This window comes from Malaclemys terrapin, chromosome 1 (genome assembly GCF_027887155.1).
Source record: "Malaclemys terrapin pileata isolate rMalTer1 chromosome 1, rMalTer1.hap1, whole genome shotgun sequence".
Lineage (NCBI taxonomy): Eukaryota > Metazoa > Chordata > Testudines > Emydidae > Malaclemys > Malaclemys terrapin.
The window spans coordinates 28,384,006-28,404,204 of record NC_071505.1 but is presented as its reverse complement, the minus strand read 5'-3'; the positions used below and the strand labels follow the sequence as shown (position 1 = coordinate 28,404,204).

The following is a 20,199-nucleotide window of genomic DNA, read 5'->3' as shown; positions in this document are numbered from 1 at the left end:
TCCATGGAATTCAAAAACATTTTAATTAGGAATGAAACAATTCCCCCCCAACCCCACTCCCTCTCTTTCTCTATGGTAGCTCCAAGCTCCTTTTTAGTCCTGCTGTATATCTCAACACTTGAGGCCCTTCAGTACAGGCAGCAGCCTTATGGCTAAGATGTGCTGAACAGGACTTTTTAAAGCTCATCAACAGGGCCAAAATGCCATTGTTGGGTGATAAAGAGCACTCCTTTTCCACTGTTCTACACCTACAAATTAGATTGGCCTAGCTACACTGCTCAGGGCTATGAAAAATTTTGTTCCCTGTGTGACATAGTTAGGTTCACCTAACTTGCACATGCAAGTAGGCGAGCGGAAGAATTCTTCCATTGACCTAGCTATCGCCTCTCCAAGAGGTGGATCATCTATATCAAAAGAAAAAAACACTTCCATCAACGTAGGAAGCATCTACACTACAGCTGCAGTGCCATAGCTGTCCCACTATAGTCGCTGTAGTGTAGACATGGCCTTAGTGTGCTGCCTGTATAGTACCTCCTAGTGTAGGTAGCAAGAGAGACTCCGAATTAGATCACCCACATTGCAATACAGGCTATTAACTATTAGCCTAAGAGGTTAACCCACAAAGCTATTTTTAAAAGCAAGTCTGATAGTAACAAAATGTAAAAGGTGACCTTAAAAAAAAAAAAAAAAAAAAAATTACCTTTGTTGATTGCCTTCCCTCAACCCCCGTCAGTGTCCTTAGACTATGAGCTCCTCAAGATATTGACAGGTTTCAGAGTAGCAGCCGTGTTAGTCTGTATCCGCAAAAAGAAGAACAGGAGTACTTGTGGCACCTTAGAGACTAACAAATTTATTAGAGCATAAGCTTTCGTGGACTACAGCCCACTTCTTCGGATGCATATCCGAAGTGGGCTGTAGTCCACGAAAGCTTATGCTCTAATAAATTTGTTAGTCTCTAAGGTGCCACAAGTACTCCTGTTCTTTTTTCAAGATATTGACCATTCCTTCTTTAGTCCCCAGAACATGCCTAGCAAATTGCAGATGCAATCATAAACCAAGATGCCGTTATAGCAGACATGGAACAAAGCATAAGTGCTTAATGAAGAGAAGGAACAAGGGAACTAGTCTGTAACAGGGGCAATACTTATTATGCTATTACTTTGACTGCTCCTCTGTTGAAACCATCATCCATGCCTCATTTCTTTATGCCTCACTTCTGGAATTTCCTTTTCTACACCTTCCCAAGACCTAGGTCTCCAGCATATGAAGATACTATTTACCTTCACATATACCCGAAGAAGGATGACTGCATCATCCACATTTTTTAGGCATTCCACTGGGTCTTCATTTGACAATCTAGTTCAAAATCAACCTTATTTTTTAAATTTTCCATGGTCTCTCTTTTTTTAAATGTTCCACAGCCTTACCTCATAGACCTTGGATGAAATGTTGACTGCACGGAAGTCAATGGCAAAACTCCAATTAACTTCAATGGCGCCAGGATTTAACTCCTTGTGTTTCTATATTCCTTCTTTCACTCCCCCTCTCTGCTAGTCTTGCACTGGCCTCCTCTCGTCCTTTAATACCATCTTGCCAGCATTAATGTAAGAACCTTCTCCACCACAACTCCCATCATTTGGAACAGCACATCTGACAAGTGGAGTCTCCATTATATTTACAATCTTAGCTGAACTTTTCTTCCTTTCTTATATTACTTAATTTTCTCTTCTGCTACTGATATATCTGACACTCTCACACGTGGGAATCAAATCAATAAGTATTACTCTTTATAAAATAAGTTTAATATTTACATTGCAAATAAAAGTAAACATATGTTCTCTTTCCCCTCTTCACTTTCAAGTTCCTCTCTATGCGGTACAGAAAACTAAAAAGGAAACATACTCCAGGATTTAGTAGTTTTTCTTCATACTTAGGGATCTCACAATCTAATGCCATTGCACTATTTTTCATACAATATTTTGGTAACTTGATCTAATAGTAGCTACTGGGCTGTTTTACAAGAAGCTGAACACTGCTTTGGTTGTAACTAAAAACACCCATATCTCTAAACATGAACAAAATGTCTGAAGATATCTGTAGATCAACAAAGCAAACAACTCACTGCACTGTCTCAGTGTTTTGACCACAACGGACTCATGACAGGAATACCTCACCCAATCCTAGCTGAAGGAAACCAAAGGCCAGGTTGTCCCTTCCATCTCTGTGGGGAAATAAGGACAACCCCATTGATCCCTGCTGGGGACTACAGAATGAGAAGAATTGTGCTGTCTTTGCAGAGTTATTTCCTCACCACCTTTTCTGAACACCTCCCTGTGAGCCACACATTACAATCCAAATCAACCCTATGGTAAATCCACACCTACAATAATAATGTCTGAATCATTAACTTAGCTGCACTGGACATCCTCATGTTCTACAATATGAATTTTATGACAGTATCATTGAAAAATACATTTAACCAGAATAAAACAGAAAATGTGCAATATAGCTAAGATTACACTGTGATTTTGCATGTTAGGATTGTGTTACCTTAATACAAGTTTTGCATTTAATTTCCAATTTATTTTTTTTAAAGGGAAAAAGCCCAAAGAAAAATCCTTATAGCAACATAAAGGATAAAGGCACTTAGAATCTATGCATCTATAAAGCCATAAGAGACCATAATGATCATCTAGTCTGACTTCCTGTCTAAACACAGGCCATAGAACTTCCCCAAAATAATTCCTAGAGCATATCTTTTAGAAAAACATCCAATCTTGATTTAAAAATGGCCAGCATATGCCACACAACCCTTGGTAAATTCTTCCAATAGTTAATTACTCTTACCATTAAAAATATAAGCCTTATTTCCTGTCTGAATCTGTCTAGGTGCAACTTCCAGCCACTGGATTATATTATATCTTTCTCTGCTTGATTGAAGAACCCATGATTAAATATTTATTCTCCACGTTTGTATTTGTAGAGTGTAATCAAGTTACCCCTTAACCTTCTCTTTGTCAAGCTAAACAGATGGAGCTCCTTCACACTATCACTATAAGGCAGGTTTACTAATCCTTTATCGTTCTTGTGGCTCATCTCTGAACCTACTCCAATTTATCAACGTATTTCTTGAATTGTTGGCAGGAGAACTGGACACGGTATTCCAGCAAGGTCGTACCAGTGCCAAATTCAGAGGTAAAATAACCTCTCTATTCCTATTCAAGATTATCCTGTTTATGCATCCCAAGATCACATTAGTTCTTTTGGCCACAGCATCACACTGGGAGTTCATGTTCACCTGATTATCCACTACAACCTCCAAATCTTTTTCAGAATCACTGATTCCTAGGATAGATTTCTCCATCCTGCAAGTATGGTCTTCATTCTTTGTTAACAGATGCATACATTTAAGCTGTATTAAAACAGTTTGCTTGTGCCCAGTTTACCAAATGATCCAGATTGCTTTGTATCAGTGATTTGTCCTCTCCATTATTTAAAACGCCCTGACTTTTATATCATCTGCAAACTATCAGAGATGATTTTATGTTTTCTTCCAGGTCACTGATAAAAATGTTGACTAGAAAAAAGAACTGACCTTTATGGAAGCAAACCTGCTCAATGATGAGTCCCTGTTTACTGGTCTTAAAATGTAACTATCAGCCAGTTTTCAATCTATTTAATGTGTGCTAATTTTATATCATTCTAGTTTTTTTAATCAAAATGTTATGCAGTACCAAGTCAAATGCCTTAGAGAAGCACAAGTATATTACGTCAACACTATTATCTTTATCAACCAAACTTGTAACCTCATCAAAAACAGATATTAAGTTAGACAAGATCTATTTTCCATAAACTATGTTGATTTGCATTAATTACATGACCTTTCTTTAGTTCTTTATTAATTGAGTCCTGTACCAGCTGCTCCATTATCTTGACCAGGATTGATGTCAGGCCGACAGGTCTACAATTACCTAGGTCATCCTGTTCACCTTTTTTAAAAATTGTCAAACTAGCTGTCTTCCAGTCTTCTGGGACTTCCCCAGTGCTCCAAGTCTTATTGAAAATCAGCATTAACAGTCCAGAGAGCTCCTCAGCCAGTTCTGTAAAACTCTTGAATGTAAGTCACCTGGACCTGCTGATTTTAAAGTATCTGACTTTAGTAGCTTCTGTTTAATATCCTCCAGAGATATTAGTGAAATGGAAAGTGTGTTATCACCATATGATGAGACTATATCATCTGTTTTACCCCAAATAAACAGAAATATTTACTGAAGACCTCTACATTTTCTGCATTATTTCGGATAAATCTACCATTGCCATTTAGTAATGGACCAATACCATTGTCAGGATTTTTTTTGTTCCTATTATATTTTAGAAAATCCTTATTGTCCTTATGAACTTATGAAAATATTTATGTTTGACTGGTGACCAACCACATGCTTTGAAAAGTGTAGATTTAAGAACATGTTCAGCACCTCCCACTCTCAAAGTCTTTGTACTCTACTCCCAGCCTTAAAAACTCAATTGGGCAACGGTAGGATGCTCTTGCCTGGGCCACAGAAGAGGAGTGGAATTGTTCTAAGAGGGCTTCTCCACCCTAATAACTGGAAAAGCTGTAACATTCCTACCACATACTCCTCTCTGCAGAAGTGGCAAACCAGATCATCACAGCAATTCTTAGGCCTTTCCCCTGCCCAAACTATTAATCCTCTACTGGGGAAACGGTTTTGCTACCAGATAATTCATGCAGTAATTAAAACTTATCAGTATTGATTGCTAGGTAATTTTTTTTTTTAAATAGCTAATACTTTGCTCTTGCGTAGTTTGAAAGATTATGTGAAAGGCCACTCTCTTTAGAGAATCTCAAAGTGTATTTGCAAAACGTTTTCCAGGCAAGGAAAATAAGGCACAAACAGGCTAAGTGATTTGTCCGACATAACAGCAAGCCAGTTGTAGAGCTGGGAGTAATACTCAGATCTCCTGACTCTCAGTACTGTGCTCTAATCAGAAACACATCCCACAGAAATGTTAATTCTTCATTAAAAACTAATTCACTTGGCTCCTCTCCCCCCAGCATTTTCACTGTTTTTACACTGAGCGAGCAATTCCAAGCAATTGGATAAAATGTTTATCAAATTTAAATTAAGTTTGTCCCTTGCGGAGGGACTTCATAACATCTTAACACGGTGCTTAAGTAGATTCGCAGACCATGCAAAAGCCCTCTTCACCAGGGTTAATGATATCCCTTTGAAAAAATATAACCAGAAATACTCAGCTATGACATGTACTGTATTGAATAGGATGCCTCTTAATAAATTTATGGTCTAGAGCAGAGGTGGGCAAACTGGCCCGTGGGACCGTCCTGCCCGGCCCTTGAGCTCCCGGCTGGGGAGGTTAACCCCCGGCCCCTCCCCTGTTGTGCCCCCTGCCCCACAGCCAAGTCACAGCGCGGGCAGCGCTCTGGGCTGCGCGCCCCTACAGGGCAGCGCGGCAGTGTGTCTGGCTACAGCCAGGCGGCATGGCTGCCAGACATGCTGCTCTGAGCAGCATGGTAAGGAGGCAGGGAGCGGGGGGATTGGATAAGGAGCAGCGGGTCCCAGGGGTCAGGGAGCGGTTGGATGGGGCGGAAGTTCAAGGGGGTGGGGGGGTCAGGGGACCGGGGGGGCAAAGTTGGATAAGCGTGGGAGTCCCAGGGAGCCTGTCAGGAGGACGGGGGTGTTGGATATGGGACGGGGCGGTCAGGGGACAAGGAGCAGGGGGGGTTGGAAGGGTTGGGGGATCTGAGGGGGGCAGTCGGGGGTGGGAAGTGTGAGGGGACGGGGGCCAGGCTGTTTAGGGAAGCACAACCTTACCTAGCCGGCCCCTCCATACAGTTTTGCAACCCCGATGTGGCCCTTGGGCCAAAAAGTTTGCCCACCCCAGTCTAGAGGTTAAAACAAAAAGATGGGAGCATGGTAGGCTTGTCTTGTATATCTAGCTCTGCCAATAGCTCAACATGTGACCGGACCTGGTCACTTAACCTTCCTGTATCTCAATTTCCCCATTTGTAGATGAAACCAATGTTTACTCACTTTTGTAAAATGTTTTGAGATCCTGTGAAGGTTTTCATGTAAAGGGCATTTTCACACATCCCTTCAGCCTGGTTCTCCCATAACCCATAAATGACCCAGGCCTGCCGACAGCGGGGGTGGGAAGGCACAGAATGAGGGTAGCCAGCTTCAGCAGTATTACTGAGCGTGCTTAGTACAAGCCAAACAGTACATCTGGGGGGGACCCCACATGCCCCCGCCGCGTTGTTTGCCCCCACCTCTTTAAAACAAAAACCTACATAATGCCCAAACTGAACTCTCACTGGTAGGTGATAAATTTTATCAAATGCTTTCACGTGTCCCTGTTTTTTGTTCAGACCTTTCAAATCTTGAACAATCTTGCATCAATTTACAGTATTTTAAATTAAAAAATGAATGAATGATTGTAATATTATAGGTCTTGAAATGGTGTGTGTATTTTAAAACTAGATTGGCCAAAACCATCCCTTACCTCCCCCCATAAAACTTAGAGAACTAGCAACACAATGTTCTTGTTACACTTATTTTGTACACAAACCAAATCTGTTTAAAGGATCCAGGATCCTGTTTCAGCAGCAGCTTCCCCCCGCATTATCAGCCTCTGAGAACTATTTTGAATACTTTTTAGTTCTGTGTGTGTGTCTCTATGTAAATATAATGTGTTCAAAAGCACCTGAGGGTATGTCTACACTGCAGCTGGGAGGTGATATTCCCAGTGTGGGCAGACAGACTTGCGGTAGCTCACCTTGCGCTAGTTTGTTAAAAATGTCTGCGTGGAGATTGCAATACTGTAGGCAGCTTGGGCTAGCTGTCTGAGCTTGGACCCAGGCTGCCAGCCCAAGTCTCAGTCAGTGCCACAACGTCCGCATTGCTACTTTTAGCACACTAGCTTGAACTGAGTTAGCACGAGTCCCAGCTGCAGCGTAGACATACCCTAAATCTCATTTTCAAAAGTGACTTAAACTTAAGCTTCGAAGCACCAAATACGCTTTTGAAAATTTTACCCATCATCAAGTTCAAAATTACCCCCCCCCCCAACACACACACTTTAAACATTTTGCAAAACATGAATGCCACATTAAACAACGAAAAAGACAAACATGTTACCCCTTTTGCTCACTGTGGCTGGAAGGTTGGCAGGAAAAAAAAGAGAACATGTTAGTGGGGTTCTGTGTCCTCTTATTTTAGATTTCTTATTCTGTGTAGTGGAACAGCTTTGATATGGATGGAATCTGGTATGGAAGAAGCGTCATATTTAATGAAAATATATAGGAATGGAAGAGCAGAAGGGTTGTCATGCTCTCAGATACAGGCAGAACATTTGGTGCAAATCATATGGAATGGAGCATTATCATGAGATGTCCACATGCTATTGAAGAATTTGGCAGGGATCTGTTCTGCTGCAATGCTTGATTAATACTTGTCAATCTGTGTAACTTTTTGTTATGTGTAAATAAAGCTGTAGCTTTTACTAGACGTTAGTGCAGTGCCTGCAGAAGACAAGGGGAGTTGAGGAGGAAAAGGAGGTCAATTCTGCTGTACTTCCCTCAGAAAAGGTCCCGTGGTCATGAACAAATACTTCACATTTCAATAGTTCCCTAACGTACAGGATCCATAAGTGAGAAAGGATAGATAAGACAAATGCCTGGTTAATATATAGACAAGGTAGATGAGGTTAATATATAGTCATTTAAATATATTCAACTAGGCAAGACTTTTCTAACCCATTCATGAAGAGGATAGCTGAGAAAAGGAAAGTCCTGCAAATTAAACTCAGACCAGTTTATTTCATTGTGGGTTTTTAGACAATTTATGGCACTAGCAAAAGAGTGTATTATGTTGTTTCAGTATGTAGGGCTATTATGCTCACTATTGATTGAAATTTAGGAAACTAAAACACACCAAAGAAACTTCACATTTTCAGAAATAGCCTCGAGACATTCCCCTGCAAATTTGTATGTACAAGTTTTCCATAAGTAAACTTGTCTACATGCAAAAAGTAGTAAGTACAGTGCTAGCAGACAGGTTGAGGGCCCTTGAGAATTTAGATAAAAATTTTCCTATTATAAGCAATTATAGGCTTGAAATGTACCTGTGTGCAAAAGGAGAAATATTTTCTTCTTTCTGGATTCATTTTTTTGGCTTTATACAGAAAATCATACCAGAAGTCAGTCACTCATGATCATCAGGTCTATATCACCACTACTAAATCCTGCCAGCACTCAGTCATTTTAAGATAGTAGTGAAACAGTCTTCATAATATGTATGAACATCTATAAACTGCCATCTCAGAATTTCTCTCCAAGGACATGTAATTACATGTCCAGGTATGCTAAAAATGGACTTATGTTCTGAAAGTGCTAGCTAACCCACTGCTGGGTGCCTGTAAAGCCCTCAGTATGTGGGTCTGTAATAAAGAAAAATAAAAGCCCCCTTTCCTTCACTTCCATAGCATTGCTAAAAAAAAAAAAAAAAAAAAAAAAAAAAAAAAAAGAGGCCTAAATGGGGATGGGAAAACCAGAACAACAAAAAACTGTCTGAAATCTTTGTCACCTCCTCTCCCACTTTTTCCTCAGATTTAGGTAAACCCCTTATATAGAATTCTGGCCTCATCTTCTCTAGAAAAAATGGTGTGTTCTAAACTCACACACCAGTTTGTAATTTTCATATGATTAAGAGACTGCTCCTCACAGGGCCTCCAAAAAACACCCCTTCAGTATTTGGATTCCAGTAGAAAATTCAAAAAGATCTCACATTGAACCAAAACCATAAAAGTTCACCTTTCCCATAAAGTTAGAGTGTTGATCTGGATGCAAAATTCTATTATTAAAATGTCAAACAGAAGGATTTTAGTTCTAAATGCAACTCTGACTGAAACTTTACGTACGGCAGCACTAGGGTGCCTTAATGTACTGCCACTGTTTAATGCAAATGAACCACTCACAGGATTCCATCATTATGTACAAAGTGATTCATGAACAGCTTCATATTACAGCAAGAAATGTCTGGTGTAATATGCTGTATACACAGTTTATTTGCCATTCAAAGGGCAAAAACATAGACTTCTAAAGCAGTTGAATATTCCAGCCAAACCATACCGGATTTTACCAAAATAAGGCTAGGAAAAACCATAAAGGGTTTTTCCATTAATTTTGTTTGTGGTTTAGGCCTGTCATGATTAGGTAAAAGGAAACTTCAAAGAGACATTACTTTGCAACTATGCAAATACAAAGAAATGGAAGGTTTTTCAAAGATTTTTCAGTCATAAGAGCTCACCGAAGCGCAACCCAGATAAGCAAGATCAAAGTTGAGATTATTAAAAATAACGCATTGAAAAACTTCTTTTAATACACTGGTCTTACTTTTAAAAGCCATGAAGTTTCACATTCCACGGCTCAGTTTTAAGGAAGTTATATTCTGAAATTTCAAAAGACATACCTCGATAACTTGATATAAAAATTGAAAAAAAATATAGCCTGGATCAAAAGTGTGGGGTGTGCCCACACTAGCTTTTACATTCATGTTAAGCACCTCAAGTTAAGTAGCAATTAACCAATTCAAGGTTAAGGGAAAAAAAATCTAGTGTAGAGACATACCCTGTCAGGATGACCTTTATTATTATCGAGGTGCCTAGGAGTCTCCCCAGGGTTATTAACCAAATTTTAACCCTGTGCATATGACAGTGTCAGAAACGGATTCCTCACAATACAACTTCTTAAACTGAATTTGTAGAGACTTGTTTTTTGGTGCACTTTAGCTGAAGGACATCCCCCCAAACCCCTGCAGGGACTGCAGCTGGGATGGCATGTGATAAACCTACTTTCACCCTAGCTTTCTATTACATTTCTGGCTAAAAAGCTTATTGTATATATTAAGGCTATCCCCTGCCAGTATAAATACACATATGCATTTACAGTCTCCTTTCAACGAGCTTGTCACTTCAAAGGAAGCCTTTCTTCCCTTTCTGTAAGGAAACAGCAGGGGACGGAGAACCCATAATCAAACCTGCCTGGCAGGGAAAAGGGTAAAGGAGACCCCCTCCCCCCGTTTCAAAATAATGGATTCTTGCTGTATTAACACATCAAGCCCAACTAAAAACAGCTGTTCTGCAGTTTTAATTTGTCTTCACGTTTAGAAAGGAAAACTATGATTCATTAAGCGTTTGCTACTAAACTGCACAAATAGCAACTCCAAAGGCACACTACTGTAGCCAGGGCACTGACCGCTCTGTGATCTCATGAGTGTTGCTACTTTATGATGACAGCATTTTGTATATCGTCAAGGGAAAATATTTTTGGACTAGATTGCATCTATTTGATCTTTACAAGGTCACAAGTGATGTTATCTAAAACATTAATTTCAGATGGGTGGGTGTTCAGAAATGTCACACACCTTGAAAGATCCAAATAGGACATCTTCAAACAGGTAAAATCTGCTTTTATCTCACTGGCAATTAACCAAGAAAGCAGTTCTGACAGCCTACACCTTCAACATGGTAGCTGATAACATATGGTGTCATGCTACAAAGCACATCATCCCCCCTTTTAAAAAAGAAAAAAAAAAAAAAAAGAAAAGAAAAGCTAATGTCTCTACAGTTTAAAAAAATAAAACACACAGTCAGAATTCCAGGAAGGGCTTACCTTGTATCTATGGTTTAAAAAGGTACACTGCACAGAATAAACTTTTCATATACCATCCCTTTTTTGGTATGAGGAGGAAGATTATACATAGGCTTGGAAGGATTAGATTTTTAATCAGTAAATATAAGTTTATGTCAATTTCACTGGACACACAAACTAATGAAAAATGTTTCCATCGATGCCTATCTATACATTTTGATTAGCAAAGTAAGAAAAATGCTGCTTAAGAAATTAAGGATATTTTCTTTGTATATTTTGACATTTGATGTTGACAATTTGTGCTTTAAAGTTATAAAACTAACTTTTTGAATCTTGTAGTGAGGCAGTGTGATTCCTGCCGCCGCAGAGAGAGACAAGTCCCACCCAACAGCAAAACGGCGGAGCCAGGGAGCTCTGAGCCCGCCCCCCAGAGGGTCAGGGATGGCACTGGAAGTATAAAGGCCCAACCCCAGAGCCCACTGAAAGGGCAGCCGCCAGGGAGGCCTGACGCCTCCGGCCTAGCTTGGGATTGGGAAACCCCAGCAGCCTGCAGGAAACCCAAGGACTGGCCCGCGCCAGCTACCCACAGGAGTTGCTAAGTCTGCCCTACGCCAGCTATCCCGAGGAACCCATGATGCTGGACCCCGCTGAGGACACCACCCTGACCCAGGTACCTCAAGTGGGGGAGTCTGGAAGTAGCCTGGGGGCAGCCAACCCTAGTCTAGCTGCAGCACTGCCAGAGCCTATGTCAGTGTGTTGCGGCCAGGATCCCTACTGACTCAGCAGCAGATCTTCTGCCGCTGCTAGGGCCCCGGGCTGGGATGCAGTGGAGTGGGAGGGCCTACGATCCCCCTACCACCCAACTCGCAGGTGGCAAGGGCCTGGGCTTACTGTTATATACGGTTGGGCCTGAGGGCCTGACTCACCATCGCCTCGCCCTGCCCTGAGCCAGGGCCTGGGCTTACTGTGTTTAGTTCTGCCCTCACAAAGGCCGCAGAGGAAGACTCCCACGGCCGAACTAATTCCCCACAAGACATCTTCCTGAGTTTAGTGAGGCAGTGTGGTTCCCCACCACCCTGGAGAGAGACAAGCCCTGGCTAACCTCTCTACATGTGATGGAAAACGTGGGCACGATCCCTCAAACCCTGTGAGAAGCAGTCTGGGGGAGGGAACGTACCCCAGAAAGAGCCATGGATATGGACAAACTTATCAAGCTCCTGACCAAGAGCCAGGAGTGACAGCAAGCGGCCCAGCTCCAGCAGCAGCTCATCCAGCAGCTGGGAGCACAGCAAGAGCACCTGGGGGTTCAGAACCAGGAACAGCAGCGACAATGCCTGCAGCAGCTGGCAACAACACTGCCGCACCCCGCGGAGCCCCAGCCAGGGGACACGGCTGGGTCACCCCGCATCACTGCGGCAGTGAGGCTGACCAGGATGGGATGCAGTGATGACCCTGAGCCACTTTTGAAAGAGCGGTGCTGGTTGCAGGGTGGGCCCCTGACCAATGAGCCACTCTCTTGACCCCGTACTTAACCAGGACAGCCCAAACAGCATACAGAGGGCTGTCTACAGAGGATGCAAGGGACTATAGCCAGGTAAAGGCAGCAATCCTGGACGCCTTGGACGTCAGCCCAGAAACCTTTTGGCAGTGGTTCTGGAGCCAGACCTACCCCACAGTCACCAGACCTTGGTTGGTGGCCCAAGAGCTGAAGGAAGTGTGCAAGCGGTGGCTACAGCCAGAGAGGAGGACCGCAGACGAGATCACAGAACAAATATTTTAGAACAGTTCATACACATCCTCCCAGTGTGAGGAAGGGCCTGGGTGCTTCGCCATTGGCCAGCGACGCTAGCTGCCGCCACAGCATTGATGGAAGACTGCCTCACGGCTGAAATGTCAGTGCAGCCAGTTACCAGACTCCACACCCCAGGGCCAGAGCGCCCTAACCCCGAAAAGAAAGGGGGCACTCAGACCGAAGTGTGGAGTCTCCCACGCGGGCAAGAGGCTCGCTCAGGGTTTCAGGCCAGATGCCCCGAACTCCCACCTCGACAAGGATCCACGGCCCAAGTGCCTAGTTTCCCGAGGACCATCGGAATCCCCCCAGGGACCCAATGGGAGCCCCCACTTGGGGTGGTCGCCCAGAACTTGGGTCCTGTTTTTTATGCAGTAAATATGGACATTTGCAGCATGACTGCACTGAGACTGAATGCAGCTTCAGCCACATCTGTGTGGGAGAGACCTGGGCCCGGCTGCCACAGGTCCCCAAGATCATGGTTCCAGTAGTTGTCAGGGACCACTCAACCCTGGCCCTGATTGATTTGGGCTGTGGCCAGATGCTAATCTGAAACCTTGGGCCCCGGGCCGACCCCCACCTGGGGACGATCCGGCTGCAATGCATCCACAGCGACATGCGGCCCTACCCCAGTGCCCAGATCCCGCCAACGGTGGCTGGGGTCACACGACGGATGATAGTCTGCCTGGCACCTTGAATAGCCTACCCAGTGATCCTGGGGAATAACTGACTGGCATTTGAGGAGATCCTCCGCTTGACCCCTGCACTGCAAGGACATTACCCCGAGGTCCAACTGCAGGAGGAGGACCTGGACCCCGAAGGAGGGACCGAGGAACCCGTGGGACCCCCCGCCTGGGCCGGCTGTCAAACCCTGACTTAACACCGACTTTTGCCACGATCAAAGAGTAGATCCTGCCTTTAGTTGGGCCTACAGATTGACTCACTTCGTGCAAATCAGTGGCCCTGTTTCGAGCTATGCCATGACAGTCTTTACTGGGTGGAACGGGATCCCCGCACAGAAGAACCACTGACCCAGCTGCTGGTGCCTCGGTGCCACCGCCGAGCAGTAATAAAGCTTGCACGTGACATCCTTGCCGCAGGGCACTTGAGCCATGAAAAGACCCTCGCCCGGATTTTGACGCGGTTCTTCTGGCCGACGTTCACCAGGAGATGAGAAACAATTGTTGCTCCTGTCTGGAGTGCCAATTGGTGGCTCCCCCACAGGTACCCGAAGCCCCTTTGGTTCAAATGCCCACAGCGGAGATGCCATTTGAACGGGTGGCCATGGACCTGGTGGGCCCGCTCCCGAGAAGTACTGCGGGATTCCAGTATGTGTTGGTCATAGTTGATTATGCCACCAGTTTTCCCGAGGCCATGCCATTGAGGAGCACAACCGCCCGAACCATCGCCAGTGAACTAGTGAAGGTCTTTGCTCGAGTGGGCTTGCCCCAGGAAATCCTAACGGACCAGGGCACCAACTTCATCTCCTGGCTGTTGCAGCAGGTACGTGAGCTCCTGGGAGTTAAACAGTTACGCACCTCAGTCTACCACCCACAGACTGACGGGCTGGTGGAACAATTCAATCAGACCCTGAAGGAAATGCTGTGCAAATTCCCCTCAGAGGAGCTACGCCGGTGGGACCAGCTACTCCTGCCCTTACCGCTGGCAATCCACGAGGTACCCCAATCATCAACAAAATTTTCCCCGTTCGAGCTACTATATGGCTGTCGCCCGTAGGGCCTATTACACTTAATGCGGAAGACATGGGAGCAGTTTCCGTCGCTAACCCAGGGACTCCTGAAGTACGTTCTCCAGCTCCAGGAGCACCTCGCTCAGGCCGGAGCACACGAAAACTTAAAAGCCATGCAGGAAGCCCAGGCATGAACCTATAACCAGGAAGCGTGGATCTGTGCCTTTGAGCCCAGTGATCGGATCCTGCTCCTCCTACCGTCGAGTGAATCGAAGCTGCTGGTCCGTTGGCAGGGACGCTATGAGGTGGTCCAGAAGGTGGGGCCCATCACCTCTGAGGTCCACCAGCCTGACCGGCACAAGACAACCCAGCGATATCACATGAATCTATTGAAACCACGACGAAAGCGGGAGGGCCTATTAACCCTTACCTGCCAGAACAAGAGTTGGGTCCCCGTGCGTCCCTGATAGAGGACCCCGCAGGCCCCCAGCTGGGCGACACGCTCACAGAGGAGCGGCGAAAGCAAGCCCAATGTCTCCTGCAGGCTTTCTGGAGAACCTTTACAGGCCTACCCGGTTACATGACCCTGATCCATCATGCCATCCAGACCAAGCCGAGGAAGGTAATCTGGGAGACGACCAGGCCCCTGCTGCACCGAATGCGGTAGGAGGTCAAGGAGGAAGTACAGGCCATGCTAGCCCTAGGAGTCATCGAGCCGTTGCAGAGTAAGTGGCGCAGTCTGGTGGTCTTGGTACCCAAGCCCGATAGAACACGGCGCTTCTGTATAGACTTCCGGCAGGTAACACCATCTTTGAGGTTTGATGTATATCCTATGCCCCATGTGGATGAACTGCTTGGCCGCCTAGGCCCATTTCATCACCACCCTCGACCTCAGTAAGGGGTACTGGCAGATCCCGCTCGACCCCATCTCTAAGGAGAAGACGGCGTTCGCCTGCCCCGCACCAGCTACCTGGAGGAGGTGCCGAGCCTGCCCCTTCCCAGCTATCCCGAGGAACCCATGGTGCTGGACCCCCCGAGGACACCACCCTGACCCAGGTACCTCAAGAGAGGGAGTCTGGAAGTAGCCCGGGGGCAGCCAACCCTAGTCTGGCTGCAGCACTTCAGAACCCATGTCAGTGTGTTGCAGCCATGATCCAGGATTGACAATTTGAAAGTAGAAGGCAACTTGGGTGAAAGTGATCATGAAATCATAGAGTTTGCAATTCTAAGGAAGGGTAGAAGGGAGTAGAGCAAAATAGAGACAATGGATTTCAGGAAGGTGGATTTTGGTAAGCTGAGAGAGCTGATAGGTAAGGTCCCATGGGAATCAAGACTGAGGGGAAAAACAACTGAGGAGAGTTGGCAGTTTTTCAAAGGGACACTATTAAGGGCCCAAAAGCAAGGTATTCCACTGGTTAGGAAAGATAGAAAATGTGGCAAAAGACCACCTTGGCTTAACCATGAGATCTTGCATGATCTAAAAAATAAAAAGGAGTCATATAAAAAATGGAAACTAGGACAGATTACAAAGGATGAATATAGGCAAACAACACAGGAATGCAAATCAATCTGATAGCTTTCTTTGATAGGATAACGAGTCTTGTGGATAAGGGAGAAGCTGTGGATGTGGTATACCTAGTGTGACAGGGTCAGGCCAGATGGCTACAGGAGAGTGATAGAAGGCAGATATATTAGCCTCAGATTAAGGTGGTCTCTTTTCCCTGGATAAGGTAACAGGGAAAGTTCCAGAACAATCAGGAACTTTCTGGAAATAATTAAGGCAGACAGGCTGATTAGAACACCTGCAGCCAATCCAGAAGCTGCTAGAATCAATTAGGGCAGGCTAATCAGGGCACCTGGGTTTAAAAAGGAGCTCACTTCAGCTTGTGGTGTGGGTGTAAGAAGCTGGGAGTGAGAGGACGTGCTTCTGGAGGTCTGAGGAGTATAAGCATTAACAGACACCAAGAAGGTGGTCCTGTGGTGAGGATAAAGAAGGTGTTGGGAGGAGGCCACGGGGAAATAGCCCAGGGAATTGTAGCTGTTGTGCAGCTGTTCCAGGAGGCACTCTAGACAGCTGCAGTCCAAAGGGCTCTGGGCTGGAACCCGGAGCAGAGGGTGGGACCGGGTTCCCCCCAAAACCTCCCAATTGACCTGGACTGTGGGTTCTACCAGAGGGGAAGGTCTCTGGGCTGTTCCCCAACCCACATGGAGAACCTCTGAGGCAAGAAAAATCCGCCAATATGCGCAGAACCCACCAAGATAGAGAAGGAACTTTGTCACACTAGACTTTAGTAAGGCATTTGATACGGTCTCACATGATATTCTTATCGATAAACTAGGCAAATACAATTTAGATGGGGCTACTACAAGGTGGGTGCATAACTGGCTGGATAAACAGTACCCAGAGTGTTATTAGTGGTTCCCAATCCCGCTGGAAAGACATAACAAGTGGGGTTCCACCGGGGTCTGTTTTGGGACCGGATCTGTTCAATATCTTCATTAAACAACTTAGATATTGGCATAGAAAGTACGCTTATTAAGTTTGCAGATGATACCAAACTGGGAGGGATTGCAACTGCTTTGGAGGACAAGGTCATAATTCAAAATGATCTGGACAAATTGGAGAAATGGTCTGAGGTAAACAGGATGAAGTTTAACAAAGACAAATGCAAAGTGCTCCACTTAGGAAGGAACAATCAGTTTCACACATAGAGAATGGGAAGAGACTGTCTAGGAAGGAGTATGGCAGAAAGGGATCTAGGGGTTATAGTGGACCACAAGCTAAATATGAGTCAACAGTGTGATGCTTTTGCAAAAAAAGCAAACATGATTCTGGGATGTATTAACAGGTGCGTTGTGAGCAAGACACGAGAAGTCATTCTTCCGCTCTACTCTGCACTGGTTAGGCCTCGGATGGAGTATTGTGTCCAGTTCTGGGCACCGCATTTCAAGAAAGATGTGGAAAAATTGGAGAGGGTCCAGAGAAGAACAACAAGAATGATTAGAGGTCTTGAGAACATGACCTATGAAGGAAGGCAGAAAGAATTGGGTTTGTTTAGTTTGGAAAAGAGAAGACAGAGGGGACATGATAGCAGTTTTCAGTTATCTAAAAGGGTGTCATAAGGAGGAGGGAGAAAACTTGTTCATCTTAGCCTGTAAGGATAGAACAAGAAGCAATGGGCTTAAACTACAGCAAGGGAGGTTTAGGTTGGACATTAGGAAAAAGTTCCCAACTGTCAGGGTGGTTAAACACTAGAATAAATTGCCTAGGGAGATTGTGGAATCTCCATCTCTGGAGATATTTAAGAGTAGGTTAGATAAATGTCTATCAGGGATGGTCTAGACAGTATTTGGTCCTGCCATGAGGGCAGGGGACTGAACTCTATGACCTCTCAAGGTCCCTTCCAGTCCTAGAATCTAGGAATCCCCACTGACTCAGCAGCTGGTCTTCTGCTGCTGCTAGGGCCCCGGGCTGGGACACAGTGGAGTGGGAGGGCCTGCGTCCCCCCTGCCACCCAACTCGCGGGTGGCATTCTTCCCCTTTCCCAGGTCCTTTTGAGCCAAGGACCTGGGCTTGCTGTTATATACTGTTGTTGCTCAGCCCCTGCCTGAGGGCCTGAGCGCCTGACTCACTATTGCCCCGCCCTGACCTAGGGCCTGGGCTGACTGTTATATACTGTAGTTGCTCAGCCGCGGCCTGAGCGCCTGACTCACCATTGCCCCACCCTGACCTAGGGCCGGGGCTTACTGTGTTTAGTTCTACCCTCACAAAGGCTGCAGAGGAAGACTCCCACGGCCGAACTAATTGCCCACAAGAGTTTAGTGAGGTGGTGTGGTTCCCCGCCGCCCGGAAAGAGACGAGCCCCAGCTGACCTCTCTACAAATCTCAACTTCTGTCATTACTGTCTAACCCCTCCATAATTTCCTGCAAGTGAAAATTTAAATTGATAACAAAAAAATGCTTTAAAATTATCAATATTATCCACCAAAATTTTAAAAAAGTAAAAATCGCAATTCTGCCAAGCCTAGTTATATATTACAAGACATAAAAGGTTCTTGGTACCTGTAAATTGCATTCTTATACAGTATAACACTCTGATATCAAGACCTACCCCACTGAATTAAAACAGCTCAAGGTTATAATTCTAGTGCCTTAGGCCTTGGCTACACTTACCAGCTAGTTCGACGGCTGGAAATCGAAGTTCTGGGTTCGACTTATCGCGTCTAGTCTGGACGCGATAAGTCGAACCCGGAAGTGCTTGCCGTCGACTGCGGTACTCCAGCTCGGCGAGAGGAGTACCGCGGAGTCGACGGGGGAGCCTGCCTGCCGCGTGTGGACCAAGGTAAGTTCGAACTAAGGTACTTCGACTTCAGCTACGTTATTCACGTAGCTGAAGTTGCGTACCTTAGTTCGAATTAGGGGGGGTAGTGTAGACCAAGCCTTAGTTACATTACAATTGTTTACAACATACAACTTTGCATAACACGTTTACTGTAAGACAAAGTGACATTGACTGTACCTGAAATACTGGGCCAAAAGCACCTGCTTACAAAGGTCTCAAATTCCATTTAAGTAAGTGGAGTTCACCTGACCTACACCAGGGATTATTTGATCAAGTGAGTTTAAATTTTTTTTTTTTTTAAAGGAAATAAAATCAAAATTACTCGAATATATAAATATGATGAATCTGATATTTTTGTTAGGACATTTCTTAGACTATTGAATTTAAGGACCAAGCTTTCAGGCATAGAAAGCCAAGTCATTCTCATTAAAAAGAAAGCAATTAAAAAAAAAAAGTTACCATTTGAAGTTTTCTTTAATTCCGCTTTCAGTTTTTCTGTTTCTTTCCTTAGTTTTTTATTGTGTTCTTCTAGAGCCTGTTCATTTTCACACTTCCCTTTTTCATTCAACGCCTAGCCAAAAAAAAAATAAAAATTGTGAGTTCAGTTAGTATTAGTTTAAATTACTGCTAGATAGTAATACAAATGACCAAACAACATTGGCCCTGATCCTACAATGTGCTGGATGTCTTCAAGTCCCACTGATGTCAAAAGGAAGCTATAAAAGATTAGCACCTCTGGGGGAAAAAACAAAACAAAAAAAAACCCCCAAACAGAAGCATCCATAAATATAGTCATAACATTTAAGGTTGAAAGGGACCATTAGGACTGTCTATTATAACCTCCTGCATAACATAGGCCAAAGAACTTCACCCAATAATTTCAGCATCAAACCCACAATGTGTCTAAACTATAGCATCTCTTTGAAAATAAGAGATCCAGTCTTGATTTAAAGACTGCAAGTGATAGAGAATCTATCACATCTCTTGGTAAGCAGCTCCAATGGTTAGCTACCTGCACGGTTAAATTGTGCTTTATTTCTACTCTGAATTTGTGCAGGGGTAGCTTCCAAACATTGGATCTCATCATTCCTTTTTCTGCCAGATAAAATAAGCATCTATTATCAGAAATCTCTTCTCCTGGTAATACTTGTAGTTTGTGATCAAGTCATCACTTAACCTTTTATATTAATAAGATATTTAGGTACTTAAATACAACTTTATCTTCTTTCCAGAAATGCGAAGCACCTGGAAGTCCACACAAAAGCTGTAGTAGGCACTAAATAAAAGTGATGTACCTACTGTACTGGCTATTATAAATCTTTATATTTCAAGCAATTAAATAACAGTTGTGCCTTGTGACTTTTTCCTCATTTCTCCTACAACTTCCTTTCCCATGCGCCTACTCCTCCCTCTCCAGTATTCTCCCTTCAAAGAAATTCAGTCGTCCTCTCATCTGACCTCCCACATCAAGCACATGAATGTGAACTGTCCCATTTAAGGAGAGCAGGGGAAGAGGCAAGCTTTCAGGTGAAGAAAAGGAGCAACACATTTTCTTGTGCAGGGCAACAGAGGATGGAGGAGATAGGATACTGGACATACAAATCATTCAAAAGGTAAAGAGGTAGATACAAGAGTCAGGTACATAGGAAAAAGAGCTGAACTCATGAGATCAAATGAGATTGCTCAGAGT

The 20,199-nt window shown here is 44.4% G+C and overlaps 1 protein-coding gene across 3 annotated transcripts in view; it reads right to left on the bottom strand.

The window, feature by feature from the left end:
- BCAP29 (B cell receptor associated protein 29) overlaps positions 1–20,199 on the bottom strand; it is a 53,467-nt gene that overhangs the window by 6,643 nt on the left and 26,625 nt on the right. For all 3 annotated transcript variants that reach the window (XM_054018713.1, XM_054018705.1, XM_054018695.1), the window contains exon 6: positions 18,969–19,080. In XM_054018713.1, the coding sequence (XP_053874688.1) occupies positions 18,969–19,080 (112 nt within the window). The remainder of the gene's footprint in view (positions 1–18,968; positions 19,081–20,199) is intronic.